The sequence below is a fragment of the Taeniopygia guttata genome, chromosome Z (genome assembly GCF_048771995.1).
Source record: "Taeniopygia guttata chromosome Z, bTaeGut7.mat, whole genome shotgun sequence".
Classification (NCBI taxonomy): domain Eukaryota; kingdom Metazoa; phylum Chordata; class Aves; order Passeriformes; family Estrildidae; genus Taeniopygia; species Taeniopygia guttata.
The window spans coordinates 6,299,781-6,317,032 of NC_133063.1; the positions used below are offsets into that span (position 1 = coordinate 6,299,781).

General features: G+C 36.7%; 1 protein-coding gene across 1 annotated transcript in view; it reads right to left on the reverse strand.

The window, feature by feature from the left end:
• ADAMTS19 (ADAM metallopeptidase with thrombospondin type 1 motif 19) overlaps positions 1 to 17,252 on the reverse strand; it is a 126,618-nt gene that overhangs the window by 2,928 nt on the left and 106,438 nt on the right. The window contains exons 21-22 of the mRNA XM_030258105.4: positions 15,777 to 15,929; positions 234 to 411 (exon numbers count right to left, since the gene is read on the reverse strand). Coding sequence (XP_030113965.4) covers positions 234 to 411; positions 15,777 to 15,929 — 331 coding nt within the window. The remainder of the gene's footprint in view (positions 1 to 233; positions 412 to 15,776; positions 15,930 to 17,252) is intronic.

The window sequence follows — 17,252 nt, forward strand, 5'->3', positions numbered from 1 at the left end:
TCCTTAATATCATACAGTCTCATAATAAGGTCCTTGCTTGGATAACAAAACCCTGTAACCATTCTTAGTTATAGTCTCTGATGTATTTACTCAAAACCTGAGGGAGGAAGATCAGTCTCTGCATAGAATTTAAATCTTCTGAATACCTCCTGACTTCTGTTTCTAAACTGGGTTCATCATAAGTGTATGGAGAGAAATATATGAAAAGAGATTTGTCATCTTTGACTGCTTACCTAACCTGGGTGATGTTATTGTATTAACATTAATTTTCTCATTGCAGGGATGGAGATGACAGGGTCTGTAGGCTGCAGGCTTTTCTGAAGAAAAGCATTCATTGCCATGCCTTCCCGTGATCTTGTGCATGCACTGGATGACTCGAGATTGCATTCCTTTGCCACAGGTGACAGAGCACTGGAACACACAGAAGAAACATTGATTGGAAAGGTATTTTTGCTGGTAATCAGGAACATGAAATGCCAGTCCATGTGAAGTGAGTGGCTGCTTCTTCAGATGTCAGCATTCCAAAATTTCTGAATTCTACTCCATTAGCTAAATGAAAATCAATTTTAAAAGCACATATTAATTAATAGTATTAATTGGAGGACTTACTCCAGCATCCTATTGCTGTCCAAGTCTATTTTTCAGAGCCTGTGATGAAACTCAAATACAGCAATGTGCCTGGATGAAGAAAAGTTTACTCTCTTGTATCTATATACAAATTTACTCTTATTAGAGGTTAAAGTGATGGTAAAGACATTCACAGATACTAGCAGAGAGAAGAATGTTTAATTAGTTAACCACAGCAAAAGTGCTCTTTCTGCTGAGCACAGTCCATGCCTCCTGAATTTGCATCATATCTTCATGTTTTCACGTGTCTCACAAATAAAACACACAGTGTGAGACATGATGCCTGGCCTTTAATTAGTCTTGACATCTTGTTGCCACAGAGAATGGGGTAAGAAAATAAAAAACCTGAGCACTGTAACAATGGTAACATTTTACTTCTATCACAGTAACATAATATATTAGAGTGAAAACTTGGACAGTGCTGCACTGATGCTTACAAAACCTATTCCAAACAAACAAACAAAAAAACCCCAAAACAAAACAAAATATACTTTAGCCTTTTCTGACTTTTTGTGAACAAAATTTCATAGGACAGGAATTACTTTTCTGTCCATTTGACACACATGCTATTGCTTTAACTACAAATCTATTAAAAATTACATATTGGAATTTTCTCCTAGACTCTAATGACTTTGACTCAAGTACCCAGAAATTTCACCAAGTTTTACATAAATTTTCTGTATAGAACATCTTCAAATATTAATCAGTTTATTGTAATTAATAATGTAAGACCTCAGGCAAATTTTGCCACATAATCCCGAAAATGTTTATCCAAATAATTTTTATTACATAAATACTGAGAATATATTTCCTTGGGAGGCTTCAAGAAGCAGCTGAAAAATAACTGAAATAAGAAAGACAAGGAGAAGGTGCTATAACAAAAAATGTTTCCCCACCATCCTGTCTCATGATGGAGATGAAGAAATATAGTTTTCTTCAAATGATAAATAAACTTTGACTGTATGAAACATTAAACAAATTTTTACTCTTTGGTTTGGTTATCTATGTGCATTTAAGTGACATTTTAAACACTTAACCTGGCAGAAAGATTTACATGTTTTAAATGGGAAATAGAGGGCTTGTGCCCCCAGTATGTGCATCAAGAGAAGGGAGACTCCTTTTGGATCCATAAGACTCCAAGAGAGGTGCAAGAGACCAGGATACACACTTGGATGTTTTCACATCCTGAACTTGTAACCACATGAAATCAAACACTGGCATTTTATAAAGGCAGCAAGTGGACTTGATTTTGCTTCTGTTCTCAGTGAGACAATAGAGAACTCTATCTTGCTGAATTAATCAGATACAGCCTCCTTGAGCCAAGGCATGTAAAGATATTAAATTATGAATATACAGTTGTCTATTCAGTATCAACCACAGCTTAGCACATGAAAAAATACATGGTTTACAGGAGGGAAATCAGTTAGCACTGAATTATTTTCAAAGTATGCTATCAAATCTAGTATGCTGCTGTAAAATTACATGAGAAGTTTCTCAACAGAACTCCCTTTTTGAATTCTCTGCCTTTTTTCTGCGCAGCTAAAAATAATCTGAGTTCCTATAACAGCCAACATTATACACATGGTCAACATGGTCAACATGTAAAAACACACATATACCTACATGAATTTTATCTCTAATAGCAGAAGGAACATAGATTTTAATTTTGACAAAATTCTGACCACTCCTTAAATTCCTCTCATCATAGTTTCAGAGATATTTATTTTTTCAATATTTTAATGAAGTTAAAATTGAGACAATGGAAAAGCAAAATTTAAAAGGTGAAAAAAAGGGACAAAATTAAAACAACAAAACACAAAGAGAAAACAAATGTGAGAGTAAAAGGAAAATGAGGTGATATGATGAATCTAATATGTTGAAGATCTCTAATAAGGAAAGATAATCTTTGATTGTTATCATGGCAATCTTAATTTAGCATAATATTGCACACAATATTGCAATTTTTTTTTTCCTTCAATGATTTATAAATTTATCAGTCAAAGTTAGAGTATGTGTGAACACGTGGTATTCCTTCAGTCAGCTGCAGAGGAGGACATGGGCACATGGAACTGGTATGTAAGATCTTCAAAGATCATTTCTCTGCCCTTAGGTCATTCTAGAGTGAGTAGGTGCAATCCAGACTCTGGATTACTGGAGGGGAGAATGGGATTTGAAAAACACTAGTCTTTTCCTAACAAAATGGGTTCCAATGGTTTGTCTGCTAATTGGTATTGCCAAGCAATTCATGTAGGCAGGTGGTTCTGTGAAGAGCACTCTGGCAGCAGTCACATCTTCTCTACGTGAAATGAGCTCTGGTTTGAAAGTTTTGTGACTGCAACTGACACAACAAGCAGCAAACAGACAAATCGCTCAGCTAATCAGTGTTTAGGTCTGAATTTCTATGCAGAATCTGACAAGATTTTAGTATGGTGAATTAATATCCTTTAAATAACTTAGCCTCCACTGGCCTTGGTGAGATATTCCAGAGTGTTATGGAGCAATACAATTTAGTTTTCCATCCCAAGATGTAGAGATTTTGCAAACAATTAATTTTAGTCTTGACCTACTTACTAATATCACCATTTTAGAAACTGACATCAAAGGATGATTAAATGAAATGTCTTAGTTCATATGTGGCCAGGCAGGGAATAGAGACATTTGTGCTCTATGTTCTTTTATTTTTACAGAAATGTACTAAATTTTAACATTGCATTTATTTTTATTAAAAAAAAAATTGGGAACTTACTAAGTATTGTAAGATGCTTGTGGAACATTGGGAAGAAGCAGGGCTACCTCAGTGATTTGCAAGCCAAAATTTTTAAACCCAACATGCAATTAAAGCAAGATTTTCCCAAACACCTAGGGTTTTAAAATCAATGAGGGATCCGATAAGCATGCAGTGCTCTTCCATGTTCACATAGCAGCAGCAGCAGCAGCGGTAGTGACTGACTTCTAAATTAAGAATTCTACCGACTGGAAGCCAGAAAAAAAAATCTTTTTACCATAAAAGCTCATATTAGCTATGTTAGCTTATATTTAAAATAGTGTGAAATAGGGAAAGCTGCAGGCATTTAGCAGTGCACTTGCTAGCTACACAGACAAACAGTGAGGTTTCTGTGTCCATGATGTCCATGTCTTAAATGTGAGTTTGTCTTGCAGACATATCAGCCAAATGCTGCTGTAACTGAGAGGAGCCAATGAATATTGGAGAGTAAAAGTAACTCGTATTTTTCTTGTTTATCCTGAAAAGAAATGGACTTGTTCTGAGTTCATTAGGAGACACCTCAAGTTCTGCAGATCAGCTAGATGCACCTTCAGAGCAACAGCTCTGACCCTCATCTTGAAACTCATTTTTCTGTATACGCATGTGTACATTCAAGATGAAGCAGACTCTTCCAAAACTGCCTCCCAAACCTGCCTCACCTTTGGATTTCTCTCACTGCAAATATTCAGTCTGAGGTAAATACCTGTCACGTTTTAGGTAGTGTTTATGGAATGTAGTTGGAGCTGTATAGGTTCTGTATATTTCCAGACTTCACATGCTTAAAATTCTAACAAAGCTTTCAATTTCAAAGAAATAAAAAATTATTTTCACTTTTACACATTAATCAGTAAATTTAATCAGAAATAAATTTAACTGTCAAAACTGCTTGTGTTTATATATATATATATATGAGTTATAAAAAATGCTCACTCCCAACCAATATGTAGCATTTTCATTAATTCAGCAGATTTCAGGTTAATGTAAACCCACATTAGTGAATGAAGAATATATTTCTATAATTCTTATTCCCACCCACTCTATCTCCCACATGTCAATCTTGCACATGCAGTACTTTATTTTTGTAGAGGTTGATTACATTTTACTTTTCCCTTTCAGATGACCTACACTTTAAGGCCATGTAGCTGATTAGCAAAAAATTCCTGTAGGACAACTGTATTTGTAGATTTAGACTAAATGTTCCAGTACACAGCCAGAGGGTTTTTTTTATATGGCTGTTAATCTGTGCATCTTGGACACAGTCCTAAAGGTACTGTAGAACCATTCAAGCAGCAAGACATGTAAAACATTCTTGTTAAAGATTACAAAAAATTCCTGTGTAAAGACAGTTAACTATTTTTTTTAATCCTTTTTTACTTAAAAAAATCCTACCACCCTGTTTGACTTTTGTCCAACTTTTGAACTTCTTTTAGATATAATTTCAAGGACAGAAAACTAGGTGTTAAATATAACAATTCTTGCACTTGGCATGCACACTCGCTACCCAAGATTCCTTCTTTCTGTTCCCTGCCAAAGATGTATATTCTGGAGAGAATACATATTCCTAAGGCCAACAGCTGAGGAAGTTGCTGTAATATGTTAGCTGCTTCCAGCTGGCCTTCATGAGAAGTAGGAATTCCTAAATTAAGGGAAAAATTGTCACTGGCAGACAGTAACGGTCAAAAGGTGTCTTTTTGCCAAGACAACAGGCAATCACTGAAGAGGCTGATACAATCCACAATGAAAAAGCCAATCTGTGACAGTATTAGCAGAATTGACTTAGACAATTTATTTTTGAGAATAAGTGGACTGCTCAATAAAAGGTTTTACAAGTCTAAGTAGCATCCAAAGCAGGCTGACGTGCCTCTAAGGAAACTCAGTGATGAGTTTTACTGGAAATTATTAGCAGAGCATTCCTAATCATTTATGTATAGGATCATCAGTTCCAGCTTTTAAGAGGTTTCAACCTTTTCATGAAGTGAGTGTGAAACAAGAATAGCAGGCAATCAGACTTTAGCAGCAGGATTCATATTTGCTAACACACTTGCAAAATCTTCTTCTGTTTTGTCTTTTATGAAGCTTGCATTTGAAGGCAGGCAGTAGATAATGTGGTGCAGTTTTTTTTCAGTAAAGTCTTCGTCCTAGGTTTGGCAATATTCTTAAAGATTACCTAAATCAAGCAAATAATCTGCAGTTTTTTAAAGTTTGTGGGGTTTTTTGTTTTGTTTTGATTTGGTTTCTTTTGGTGGTTTGTTTTTTGGTTATTTTTTTTTGGTTATAAAGGCACTTCTGAATAGCGTAGCAAAAAGAGGGACTGATGGATACAAGCATAAGATGGAGTCTGAGTTCTCACATGCATCATTTCCAGGAAGGTCTTTCTGCCTCTCTCATTTCTGACACACCCAACACCTCAGTATGCCAAATTTAAAATTCAGAACTTGTGCTAAGTTGAGCTAGAAAAGTATCTGCTGTTGGTCTCTTCTAAGTTTAGCAAGTTTGAGTTGTGCCTATTTATTTTATTTTATACTTTTCTTCTGCCTGCTGCCCCTCTTTTTTTTTTTCTTCTTTTTTTTTTTTTTTTTTGTTTGTTTGTTTGTTTGTAGCTCATATTTCCAGGGTAAGAAGATACAAGATTAATAAAAAAAAAAGATTTTAAATTAGGACAGACAGAGCAGAGGTCCAGTTTCCTTGATAAACTAGAGATAGGGTTCCCATAGAAGAAATCCTCATCACCTCATCTCAAGAATTTGAACCTCTCCTTTCTCTTTTTCTCCTCTTGTATTTTCTTTTCCCTGAATCCTTTTTAAGGCCCCATGTAGAACAATTTGGTTGTTTGGCAGGGGAGGCAAAACTGCCTTTGGTATCAAGACAAGAAGCAACTGCAAGTTTATGAGCAGATTATAAAAGGAAATCTATTTTTTCTAGGCCAGTATATATGTATCTATTCTTCAGAAGATTATTGCCTATCTACTCTGAATCAATAGTGGAGTTGGATAGGCTTGAATCTGAATGGGCTTTCTGGACTCAGCTTGGAAGTGGAAAATTCTTTGTCTCCATGTGAAACCCAGGTTCCACTGTCCAATTTCTTTCTTGGGTGAATTAATGAAACACAATCATCCACTTAATGGTTTAAAAACCGGGATTATTCTAATGACAAAAGAACAGTTTTTTCTGTTATAGACAACCTGGAGTCCAAATCCATGAAAAATCTGAGACTCTACTACAGCCTGACATTTCCCTTTGATATCATGGAAGGTATCAGCATTTTTCTCTCATCATTCATGACCTATATCAAAGCATGGACAAATCCTGTAGTACCATAACAGGTCTAGAAAGCCAAGTTCCTCTATGTGCCCAGATGTACGTACACACCATTTTAAATTTTGTAGTTACACTTTCTATAGATCTAAATTTAACACCGAAGCACATTCAAATTTTAAGGCAATTTAAGTATGCATTAAATAGTTATTTATTCTTATTTAGGTCTTTAGACACACTGCTAAATAGTATTTGATATCACAACACTGGTGGATTTTTAAAATTTTAACCTTGTTTGTACACCTCTTCCTGGGCACTGCTGCAGGGATCCCCTGTTAGTGAGGAAACAGAAATAAATTTTAGCTGTGGATTTGTGGTTGTCCCAGATGCCTGCCTGTGCTGACTCACACATGGATATATTACTGGCACTAGTGCTTAGCAATGAACAAAACGTTTTTACGTTTCAATCTTTGATATCTGAGATATCATTGCATGGTATTTTGGCAGGAGATGACCATCCATTCATTACGACTATCATAAATCCAAACAAGAATCTGGGAACAGTTAGATTTCATTATATAATTACCTTTATCTTTTTGATTAAATTAGTTGAGTATGCTATTCTGGAATGATGAAAACAAATTCTTAAAATTAAATTGGAATATTAGCTCTTGAATATATAATTATATTACCATACATGACAATGCTAGCCTGATGCTCAGTAGAAAATCTTGCATGGAAAAGCATAGCTCAACAGCACTAAGAAGTAATTAAAGGATTACTGTGTTTCTAATGAAAAGACAGGTCACAGAATCCACTAAGGGCACAAAGGAAATTTCAAAGGAGGGAAAATGAAACTTCCAAGAAAATACTTTCTTTTAAAAATTTCTATTTTATCTATTTATTTTTCAGAAATCAAAGAAATGTATGTCAAAAAGCTCTTCTGTACAACATAGAACTAAGCACTGGCCTTTAAATATGTAGCACTTCAAGATTTTCCAGTAGGTTAAATAAATGAAAGAGTTCTTTCCTGATGATGACTTTACTTCCATTCACTGTATCTACCAAATTTAAATAATGAAGGTCTGAAATAGCAGGTGACTCACCTAAATGGCTATGAAAGATATTAGAAAAACAAAACATAAAGAAACCAATGAGTTTACAATGAAACTGAACTCATAGGACTTTTATTTAGCTGAAATATAAGAATAAAATCATAGAATCAATTAAGCTGGAAAAGACCTTTAAGATCATTGAGGCAAATCATTAACTCAGCAACTGCCAAGTCCATAGCTAAATCACGTCCCTAAGTAATGCAAGTACATGGCAACTCCACTATTTGCCTAGGCAGTCTGTTCTAATGCTTGATAACCCTTTTGCTGAGGAACTTTTCCCTAATATTCAATCTGAGCCTCTGCTGGCTCATCTTGAGGCCATTCCCTCTCATTCCATCACTTGTTACCTGGGGGAGGAGACTGAACCCTCCCCACTACAAACTCAGAGGGAGCTGTAGAGAGAGTTAAGGTCTCCCCTGTGCCTCCTTTCCTCCAGGCTAAACAGCCCCAGCTCCCTCAGCTACCCTTCACAGGACTTGTACTCTGACCCTTCACCTCTGTTGCCTTTCTCTAGACATGCTCCAACTCTTCAATATCTTACAGTGAGTGGCTCAAAACTCAACAGTCTAACCAGTGCCAAGCACAGGAGGATGATCCTGCCCTGGTCCTGTTGGCCACTCTATTGCTGCCACAGACCAGGATGCCATCAGCCTCCTTGGCCACCTGAGCACAGCTGGCTTGTGTTCAGTCATTGTAGACCACCATCCCCAGCTCCTTTGGTCCTTTTCAGCCAGACAGCTTCCCAGACACTCTGCCCCAGCCTGGAGCACTGCCTGGGGTTGTTGTGATCCAAGTACACAATCCACCACTTGGCCTTGTGGAAGCACTTACCACTGGCCTCAGCCCACCAATTCAGCATGTCCTGATCCCTTTGCACAGCTTTTCTACCTTCAGCAAGTCAACATTCCCATGCAAACTGATGTTGTCTGTGAACTTACTGAGAGTGCTCTTGATTCCCCTCTCCAGATCACCAATAAAGGTGTCAAACAGGACTGGTCCCACACTAAGCCCTAGTGCCCACTCTTAGTGGCCAATTGCCAACTGGATGCAACTCCATTCACCACTCCTCTCTGTGTCCAGCCATACAGATAGTTCTTAACTCAGCAAGAATTAAGTTTCTTAACTCAGTTTCTTAACTCAGCAAAGAGACCACCTGTCCAAGCAATGGGCTGCCAGCTTTTCCAGGAGAATGCTGTGGGAGACAGTGTCAAAGGCTAAGGCTCAGGTGAACAACATCCACAGCTTTTTCTTTATCCACTAGGTGGATAACCCTGTCTTAGAAGGAGATCAAGTTAGTCAATAACTGCTGTTAATAAACCCATATGCTGACTGGGTCTTATCATGCAGGCTCAGCACATGACATATGAAGTCGCAAAGGATGATCAGCTCCTGACCTTCCCAGCACTGAGGTCAAGCTGCCAGGTCAGTAGTTCCCTGTATCCTGCTTCCAGCTTCCTCACTATCCTCATGTGGATCCCATCTACCCTCACAGAGTTGTCCAAGTGATGGAGCAGGTCACTGACCATTTCTCCTTTCCATTATGAGGGTTTGGTTCTATTTCCCAGCCCTGTCTTTCAGCTCAGGGGGTTGGGCACCTGCAGAACAACTGGTCTTAATACTAAGGACTGAGGTAAAGAATGTAAAAAGCACCTCAGCCTCTTATTCACCCTTTGTCATTATATTTTCCTTTGCATCCAACAAAGAATGGAGAGTCTCCTTAGCCCTCCACTTTTGCTGGACATATATTTATAAACATGGTTTTTGTTGTCTTTTATGGCAGTAGGATGATTAAATTCTAGCTAGGCCTTGACTTCCAATTTTCTTCCTGCATAACCTCACAACATCCTTGTACTGCTTCTGAATTTTCTGCCCCTTTTTCCAAAGGTCATAAACTCTTATTTTCCACCCAAGTTACAGCCAAAGCTCTCTGTTCAAACAAGACAGTCAGCGCATCTTTCAGCAGAAAGGGACAGACAACTGTTGCACCTTTATGATTTCTTTCTTGAAGAATGTCTAGCCTTCCTGGACTCCACTGTCATTCCAGAATACATCTCAAGGGACTCAGTCAGTCTTGTAAACATGCCAAAGTTTGCCCTCTGGAAGTACAAGGTGGCAGTTCTGTTGCCCCCTCTCCTTACTGCTTTTAAGACTGAAAACTCTATCATTTTGTTGTTGCTGTGCTCAAGCTAGCCTCTGAAACAGTTATTTCAAATGAATTTTTCAAGGTTCAGTTATTTTTTATATTTTTAAAGTATTTTCATCCTTTGCCTTATCATAAACTATCAGAAAACACCAAAAAATGACAACCTCATAGATTAAAATAAAATAATGAAAACCAAAGTATAAATATTTTGAGATAAAATAAGAATTTCACAGAATATCAAGTTTATCACAAGAATGAATACATGAGGCAGTATTTTCTTAAGCTTCATGAAATACAGTCTAACAGAAACATGAAATAATAAAAAAGTCCAACAAAAATCAGCCAGAAGAAAAAATGGATTACATAAATTTTAACAGAACCCAAGTGAATCAGCTGTAAGAGTTATGTGTTGGTAGATAACACAGTCAGAGACACTGAGGAAAAATTTGGAAAGAGAGAGATGACCTTAGATATGGAGATACACCAGGCAAAAGAATGTCTAATGCACCAAGTCTGAGCACCAGACCATTTATCTATCTGCTGAAAATATACGTCAGCCTTCCAGAAGATCCACTGTTCAAAGATCCCAGTGTCTTCAACAAAAACTGGCAGGCATTTCTGGGAAAGCACATAGCATATAAAGGACATTACTTCTCTTCAGCAATTCCCAAGAATGGTTTCTTTCACTTATTACCTATATTATATGCACATGTGTGCATATGGGAATCCCCTGCAGCAGTAATGCATGGCCTAGCACTGTAAAACTCAAAAGCAGAAAAATTTGGAATTTTGTATCTGTGTGGGTATAGACTGTACTATAATGACTTGGAAGACATTAGCAGTAAAGGAAGTGATGGAAAACTGCAAATGCTACGCTCTGTAACTTCTGCATTTGTGGAATACGACATGTGGTGCATGACACAGCTTTTCTCCTTCATGTGGCCTTCTGAGGGATCACTGCACCCAGTCAATCACACTTATCAATTTCAAAGAGTGCCAACATCTGGTACAAGAGATAGCAGCCCCACTGCTTTGCTTATAGCAAAGGTTTCAGTCTTATGGTAGAACCACAGAATATTTGGCAGGAAGGAGCATGCAGAAAATTTATAGAGCTGCCTAAAGATTCAAAGTCAATGGCTACATACTAATAGCAATAATATTTGATTCTGAAATATTGCCAAAAAGTAAAAGAAAACAAAACTTATTTATAATGTTATCAATTACCTATTTTAGCAGCATTTTTATCATTTTACTTCTACTACCAGGGAGTAAAAACCCTAGCTTGTTCAAGGATATTTCAGATCTCATTTCTTTTGGAATTTCCTAGACTTTCTCTAACTGTTCAGGTTTATGAAGGTGACTTAGAAATATATCTTTTCACTACAGATTCGTGTCTCTATAGAAGACATCTCAATCTTCTTCCCTCAAAACCACTTTTTAAAATCATCAGAGTCCGAAGCAATTTTGTTCAGTTGCTGAATGCACGAGTGTTACCCTTTTCTTTCTCTGTCAGGCAGTGTCAGAGACACGAGAGTGTCTCCCAGCTGTGGCTGTGTAAGTGAGGCTCCTTCTTCCCTGCACTGCTCCTTCAAGTGGCACTGTGCAGAACGCTCTGCATTGTGTGGCAAGGCTGTGGTTGCACAGGCACATTTAAACATGGAGTTGCATTTGCCTTCCCTACATGCTGCCATCTTCCAGGCATTCTCCTCTAGCTATGAGGGTTGTGTTTCTGCACACCCATCCTTCTTTCTGCACTATACCATCTCTTGTACTACAAGTTAAGGTCATTTTGGGAATAAACTTGTTCACTTCTTGGTGGAAACGTAAAAGGGAATGCATAATGGTGGTAACTTCTGCCTAAAACCCTCTTCTACACACATAGGGAAAAACAGAGTATGTATTATGAGGTGGTTTAAAATTTTTTTCTTTCTTTCCTTTCCTTTTCATTATTTATTTGATTATATAGTTCTCCCATCACCGTGTCACTCATCAAGTAAGATGGCAGGAGCTGTTTGCTTCTTTTGTTTCTAGTTCATTTGTGCTTTGTTTTTCTCTGAGCCTAAGAAGGTTCAGTCCTGATGGGAACTATTAAGATATACCACAACTTAATTATTTTCTAATGTAACCACACTTATAGATAATGCAACTTGAGAGACAACAAAACACTCATAATTACATTTTGAGTCCGATTTGGACTCAAACTTCTTACCCTAAAAATGTCTGAAACAGAAAACCAACAAAGGTATCTTAGTAGCTCTAGGTGTGAAACAGATACTAGAATTTCCCATATACACGTGATTTTCTGTGTGTGCAAAATAGTTGATATCTATTTTTAAAATCCTTTCCAGTCTTACTAGTGGCTTCTTCTATTATGAAAGGTGGTCTCATTCTGTTTTTCTAGAAACTAACATGACATTATATTTATTCCAGCCAATATTCTGCAGTATATTGATCTAAAAAATCTAAAAAAAGATGTTACTATTTTTAATATTACAGGACTGGTTAGAAATTTATAAAATCTCCAATATAATTTCATTATATTGACATCTTCCATATTATTTGCTCATGCTTCGTTTCTGAAACAAAGACATACCTCATTTGCTGCTAATTTATTATATTTAAGTCAATATGAAAAGTCACTTGATTACATTTTAACTTCTATTATTTTAGATTGCACAATTGCTTTGTCCATAAAACTACTAATAGTGTTATATTTTGACTCATGGCCAGCACTATTCCATTCCAACAATCTAGAAGAGCTTAATAATTTTGTATGGGGATACAAGGAAAAAAAGGAAAGCTAATTCCCTTGTCAGTAAAAGCATAATATTAATATTATCCCTTTTTTTTAATTGGAGGAGATTAGTTGAGTTTGTTTGCTGTGTAAATTTAGAGTCTCTTTCAATATTTAAGCACACAAAATTAAGGTTGAATGTCCTGTTCTCTTGAATAGTTTGTAAAGATTTTGTGGGCATTTACCTCTCTCCATTTACACACGTTCTTTGATTGGAGCAGAAGGCAAACAACCTTTATCACTGACATCTGCATTCTGTACCTCGCAGTAGATGTCTCTGTGAATCTGTCTCCCCCTGACAGCTGGAGACTTGACTTCCTCTGACTATACACACACACACACACACACACACACACGCACAGACTTTCTAGGGAGCACTGCATGTGCTTTCTGAAATAAATAATTTGGAATAGGCCATGAGTTCTGGGACTCATTGGTGTAAAAACTAAGCAGTTGCCTCCGATGTCCTTCCACACTCAGTGGAAAAAAAAAAAAAAAGTAGGAGATTAACCTTTGCTTCATATTTTTGCTTCTTCTGGTTATAGACAAAGTGAACTGCATGCCAACCATTGGGACCACTACTCCAAATGTCATATTTGACTCCTCAGCATCTCTGGTCTAATACATAGACACTATTTAGAAATTCTGATGCTGCTCCATCTTTAGTTTCTACAGAATATATCCTGTTTCCAATCTTTTTTACAAGTTATGCCACATTATCTTCTCTGATTTCGTACAGACAAATACTATATATCTCTTCATCTTACAAATTGCTGCTCCTGGATTTTAGCTTGTTGTCCAGATTTTTGATCCTATATTTCCTTGCTGAATGACATAATATTATATCAAAGTTTTAAATTACCACTTTCAAGACTCACTTTCTAAATTATTCCTCCTGCTCCTCATGCTTCATTTATTCTGAAAATGGTCTGAAGAGTATGATAGTAGCAGAAAAAAATATATACATTTTCTTACATAAAGTACCATAGACATGCCCTTTAAGCATAATATTGATCTATTGGAGCTTGGAATTTTGGTCAAATTTTCTTTGATCTTGATATTGTTAAAACATAGAGCTCAAAAACTATTTGATCTTTATGTGACCATAGCAATAAAACAAATTAACTTTATTACAGCACTCTATAATTATTAATCATGTTATCTTTTCAGTAGAAGTGCAATTTAAGCTTAATTTAAAATTATGTCTTAGCAGTTCAAAGGAAACAGCAAAGCTAGTAAAGACATTGGGCCTCTTGTTTCAATGTGTGAGAAGTGTCATCTAAATTTTTCAAGTCTTGGCATTAGCTAGAGAGAACTTGGCTCAGCTCAAAGGAGCAGACTTCTTTCAATGTCAAGAACAATCCTAAAAGCTTCAGACACAGAAGGCTGCATTGAACCTCTGGGTTAGAAAAAGACACAGCAAAGATTAACATTTATCTGAGCTTTTCATTTGCTCTCACCATTGCAGACATATTAACATGTATGCCATGACTTCAAGTTGCTATGTACTCCTTCAGTGGAACAGAAGAGCAAGAGAGAAAAGAAATTGACATTTAAAATATCTTTTGAATTTAACTTGTGTCTCTGTAGAGAAATCAAGGTATCTATTTTTTTGTATAAATCTTGGAAAATCTCTGCTGCACAAGTCACAGTCAGACTGTATGTTAACTGTGCAAAAGATTCTGCCAATTCCATAATTCCTCGTGTCCTAATTTTGAAGTTCAAAGTGCAGTTTAGGTGAGAGTGTTACAACTTTCACTCTTGGAGGAGAGCAGGAAATACAAAATTGCCAGTAAATTTTAAACAGGAAGATACAAGTTTTTGTACACTCATCTGTGACATGGTTGTTTGTGAAAAGTACTGAGAGGATGAAGTTCTTTGCTACAGAGGGCACTGGGAACACAGTGTAACTGTCTCAGCATACACACACAGCCTCAGCAACCCCAATTTGAATGACTGCTTCAATTAAGAAAGCAGATGGTCATTTCTCCATGGTTTACTTCCTACTGGTGCTAGTGCTAAATGAGGCAGGTTTTAACCGTAGTTATGTAGTAGAGAAATGGAAATACTAAATGTTATTGCCAAACATATCTTCTTGTAAAAGTAATACTGCTACTGAAAGTTAGTTGCTTCTGTTGTTTAAAAAAATTAATGGTTATACTATGTGCTTTTGAAGTAGCTAGTTACTCACAGAGTACTTGCAGCTAATTCTTGGAAGGCTGGCTAGCCATACACTGCTGGCTTTAGTCCTTGTTTCCAGCTCCTACATCACATGAAAGACAACTAAAAATACATTAAATACTTCTCCATACAAGCAAGTTAAAAAAATGCTGCAATAATGTTAGGTGCTGAAAGTAAAAGTGTTGTGCACAAAGTTATGAAGAGAAACAGAGGAAATAAAAAAAGATTACAATCTTTCTGCTAAAGTGTGGTCTGACAAAACATTGACAAGGTTCAATTTCAGAATTTCAGCATCTTTGGGGCTTTACAAAATTGTATCAGATATTGAAGGCCAATCTCAGATCTAAGCAGTATTTTTTGTTACTGTTTGGCCTATGCTTGTCCACCTCTCAGAACACACATGCCAAGGAAATAATGCAATGACAGTTATGTTGAGTGTCCATAATAATAATAATAAAAAAAAATAGAAACAGTAATTGATGCTTCCCAGATGCTAAATGGCTTATGTGGAAATTTAAAAGGCTAAAGGTGCTACTGTATAAGGCTGGAGGGTGTACTTTATTGGAGCCACAAATAAAATGTGAGCCACAAATTAACGTAATATGTGAATGGTAAGGTTGGAGCTGGCAGCAGTTTCTGAAGCTGCCTGCCTACTGACACAGTAAGATAATAAAAATTTGCATTATATTGAAGATTTATCTCACATTTACTTCATATTCCTGACTTTTATTTATATTGTAGTCTCACTGTGACTACTACTTTAGGTTTTTCTTTTTTATAGCCTTATTGTTCCCTCAGCTGGGACATCTGTACACTTTTGATAAGAGTAATTCTTATTAAGAACTCAACTTGCAAAATATGTGGTGCTGGGAGGCACTAGTATCCAGGATGACTCACCTTAGACCAGTCTCCCATTCTCCAGACATAGCATTTGGAATAGTCCTCACAGTCCTCTGCTTCTTTAGGTCTTGTGGACAAAACACATTTTTTGCGTGGATTGGTGCACCTCACAGTCCGATGCCGTACTCCCTTACCACACTTCACAGAGCACTGTTGGAAAAAATGTATTTTCAGATTTCTACAAAATTCACTTACCCCATTTCATCCCCTTCCATATGACTTCTGCCAGGTCAGCATAAATATTTCACAGCTTCACTGATCTCCTAACTTCCAACCTTCAATAGCATCAGCACTAGATTATTAAAAAAAAAAAACTGAACAAAAATTCCTTATGGGACAGAAGGATAATTGTTTCATTTTTACCTAAAATTAGATAAAAACTTACTTGATTAAGGACAAAATAGGCTTTTGAATAAGAAAATATCTGAGAAGTTATGATAAATGAATGCAAAATGTTACACTAAAAGCATTAGGCAATCTTTCTTCTTCCAATGAAAGGAAATACAATGAAAGAAACTCAAAATAACGTTCAAGGGAATAAGATATGAAGCAACTTAAGAAAAGTTCTGTTAGTGTCCAACAGCCTTTTTTGGGAGGAGGAAAAAAATGTAGAATGGAAAAAGTAAATATTCCAAAACTATGCAAGAATCCAGACTGAACTTGAAAATTCAAAGTCACTATATAGTCAGTATGTGAAAGCTCTTTTCAAGTTGCTCAGAAGGTCCTAATCTAAGGGTTTTTTCCACCATTCCCATTTACACAGCCAAAAATGATGCCATTTCCTTCTCAAAACAATATCACAGCTTTTGATCATCCCACTGCTTGCAGTTCAAAACTCTCCTCTGCCAAGCTGATTATAACCACAGGAAGCAGTAATGGCTAGCTTCCTACATAATGGTGATAGTAGGAACGGCCATGGGAAATACCTCGCTCTTCAAAAAATATTTATTGCTTCCAACAAAAACATGCTCTCTCATTCCTCATCTCTGAAGTAAAACAAACTGACTAAACAATCTGTGTATTTCTTTTACTCATCTCTGTAAATGGATGCCTTTCTTCTCACAACAAGGTCTGGCATCATAAAACTGCTGTACCACACCAGAAACTGCTAGCATTTATATCTCCTATCTCTACCTTAGCATGTGCTTTTCATCTTTGAAAATATTTCTATTTTTTAGCTCTTTCTTGCTTGGGGATCAAGTAGTTCTGCTGAGTAGTTATTCAAAGAAGGGACTGCACCCACATGCAGACGCTGCTATTTGTATTTTGAACATAGAGGGATCCACAGCACAGCTTCTAGTATGGGAGGTAATCAGAATTGCCTTTACTCTTTCAATGAAAGGAGAAGTTCCAAATAACCCTTTCATCTTGTCCAGATGGCACTGAGAACAATACTCTTCTTTCTCCACAGCCAGTTAATTTTAGAAAAAATCAACGATGAAGAAAGCCAAATGGACAAGCACATTTAAAGAT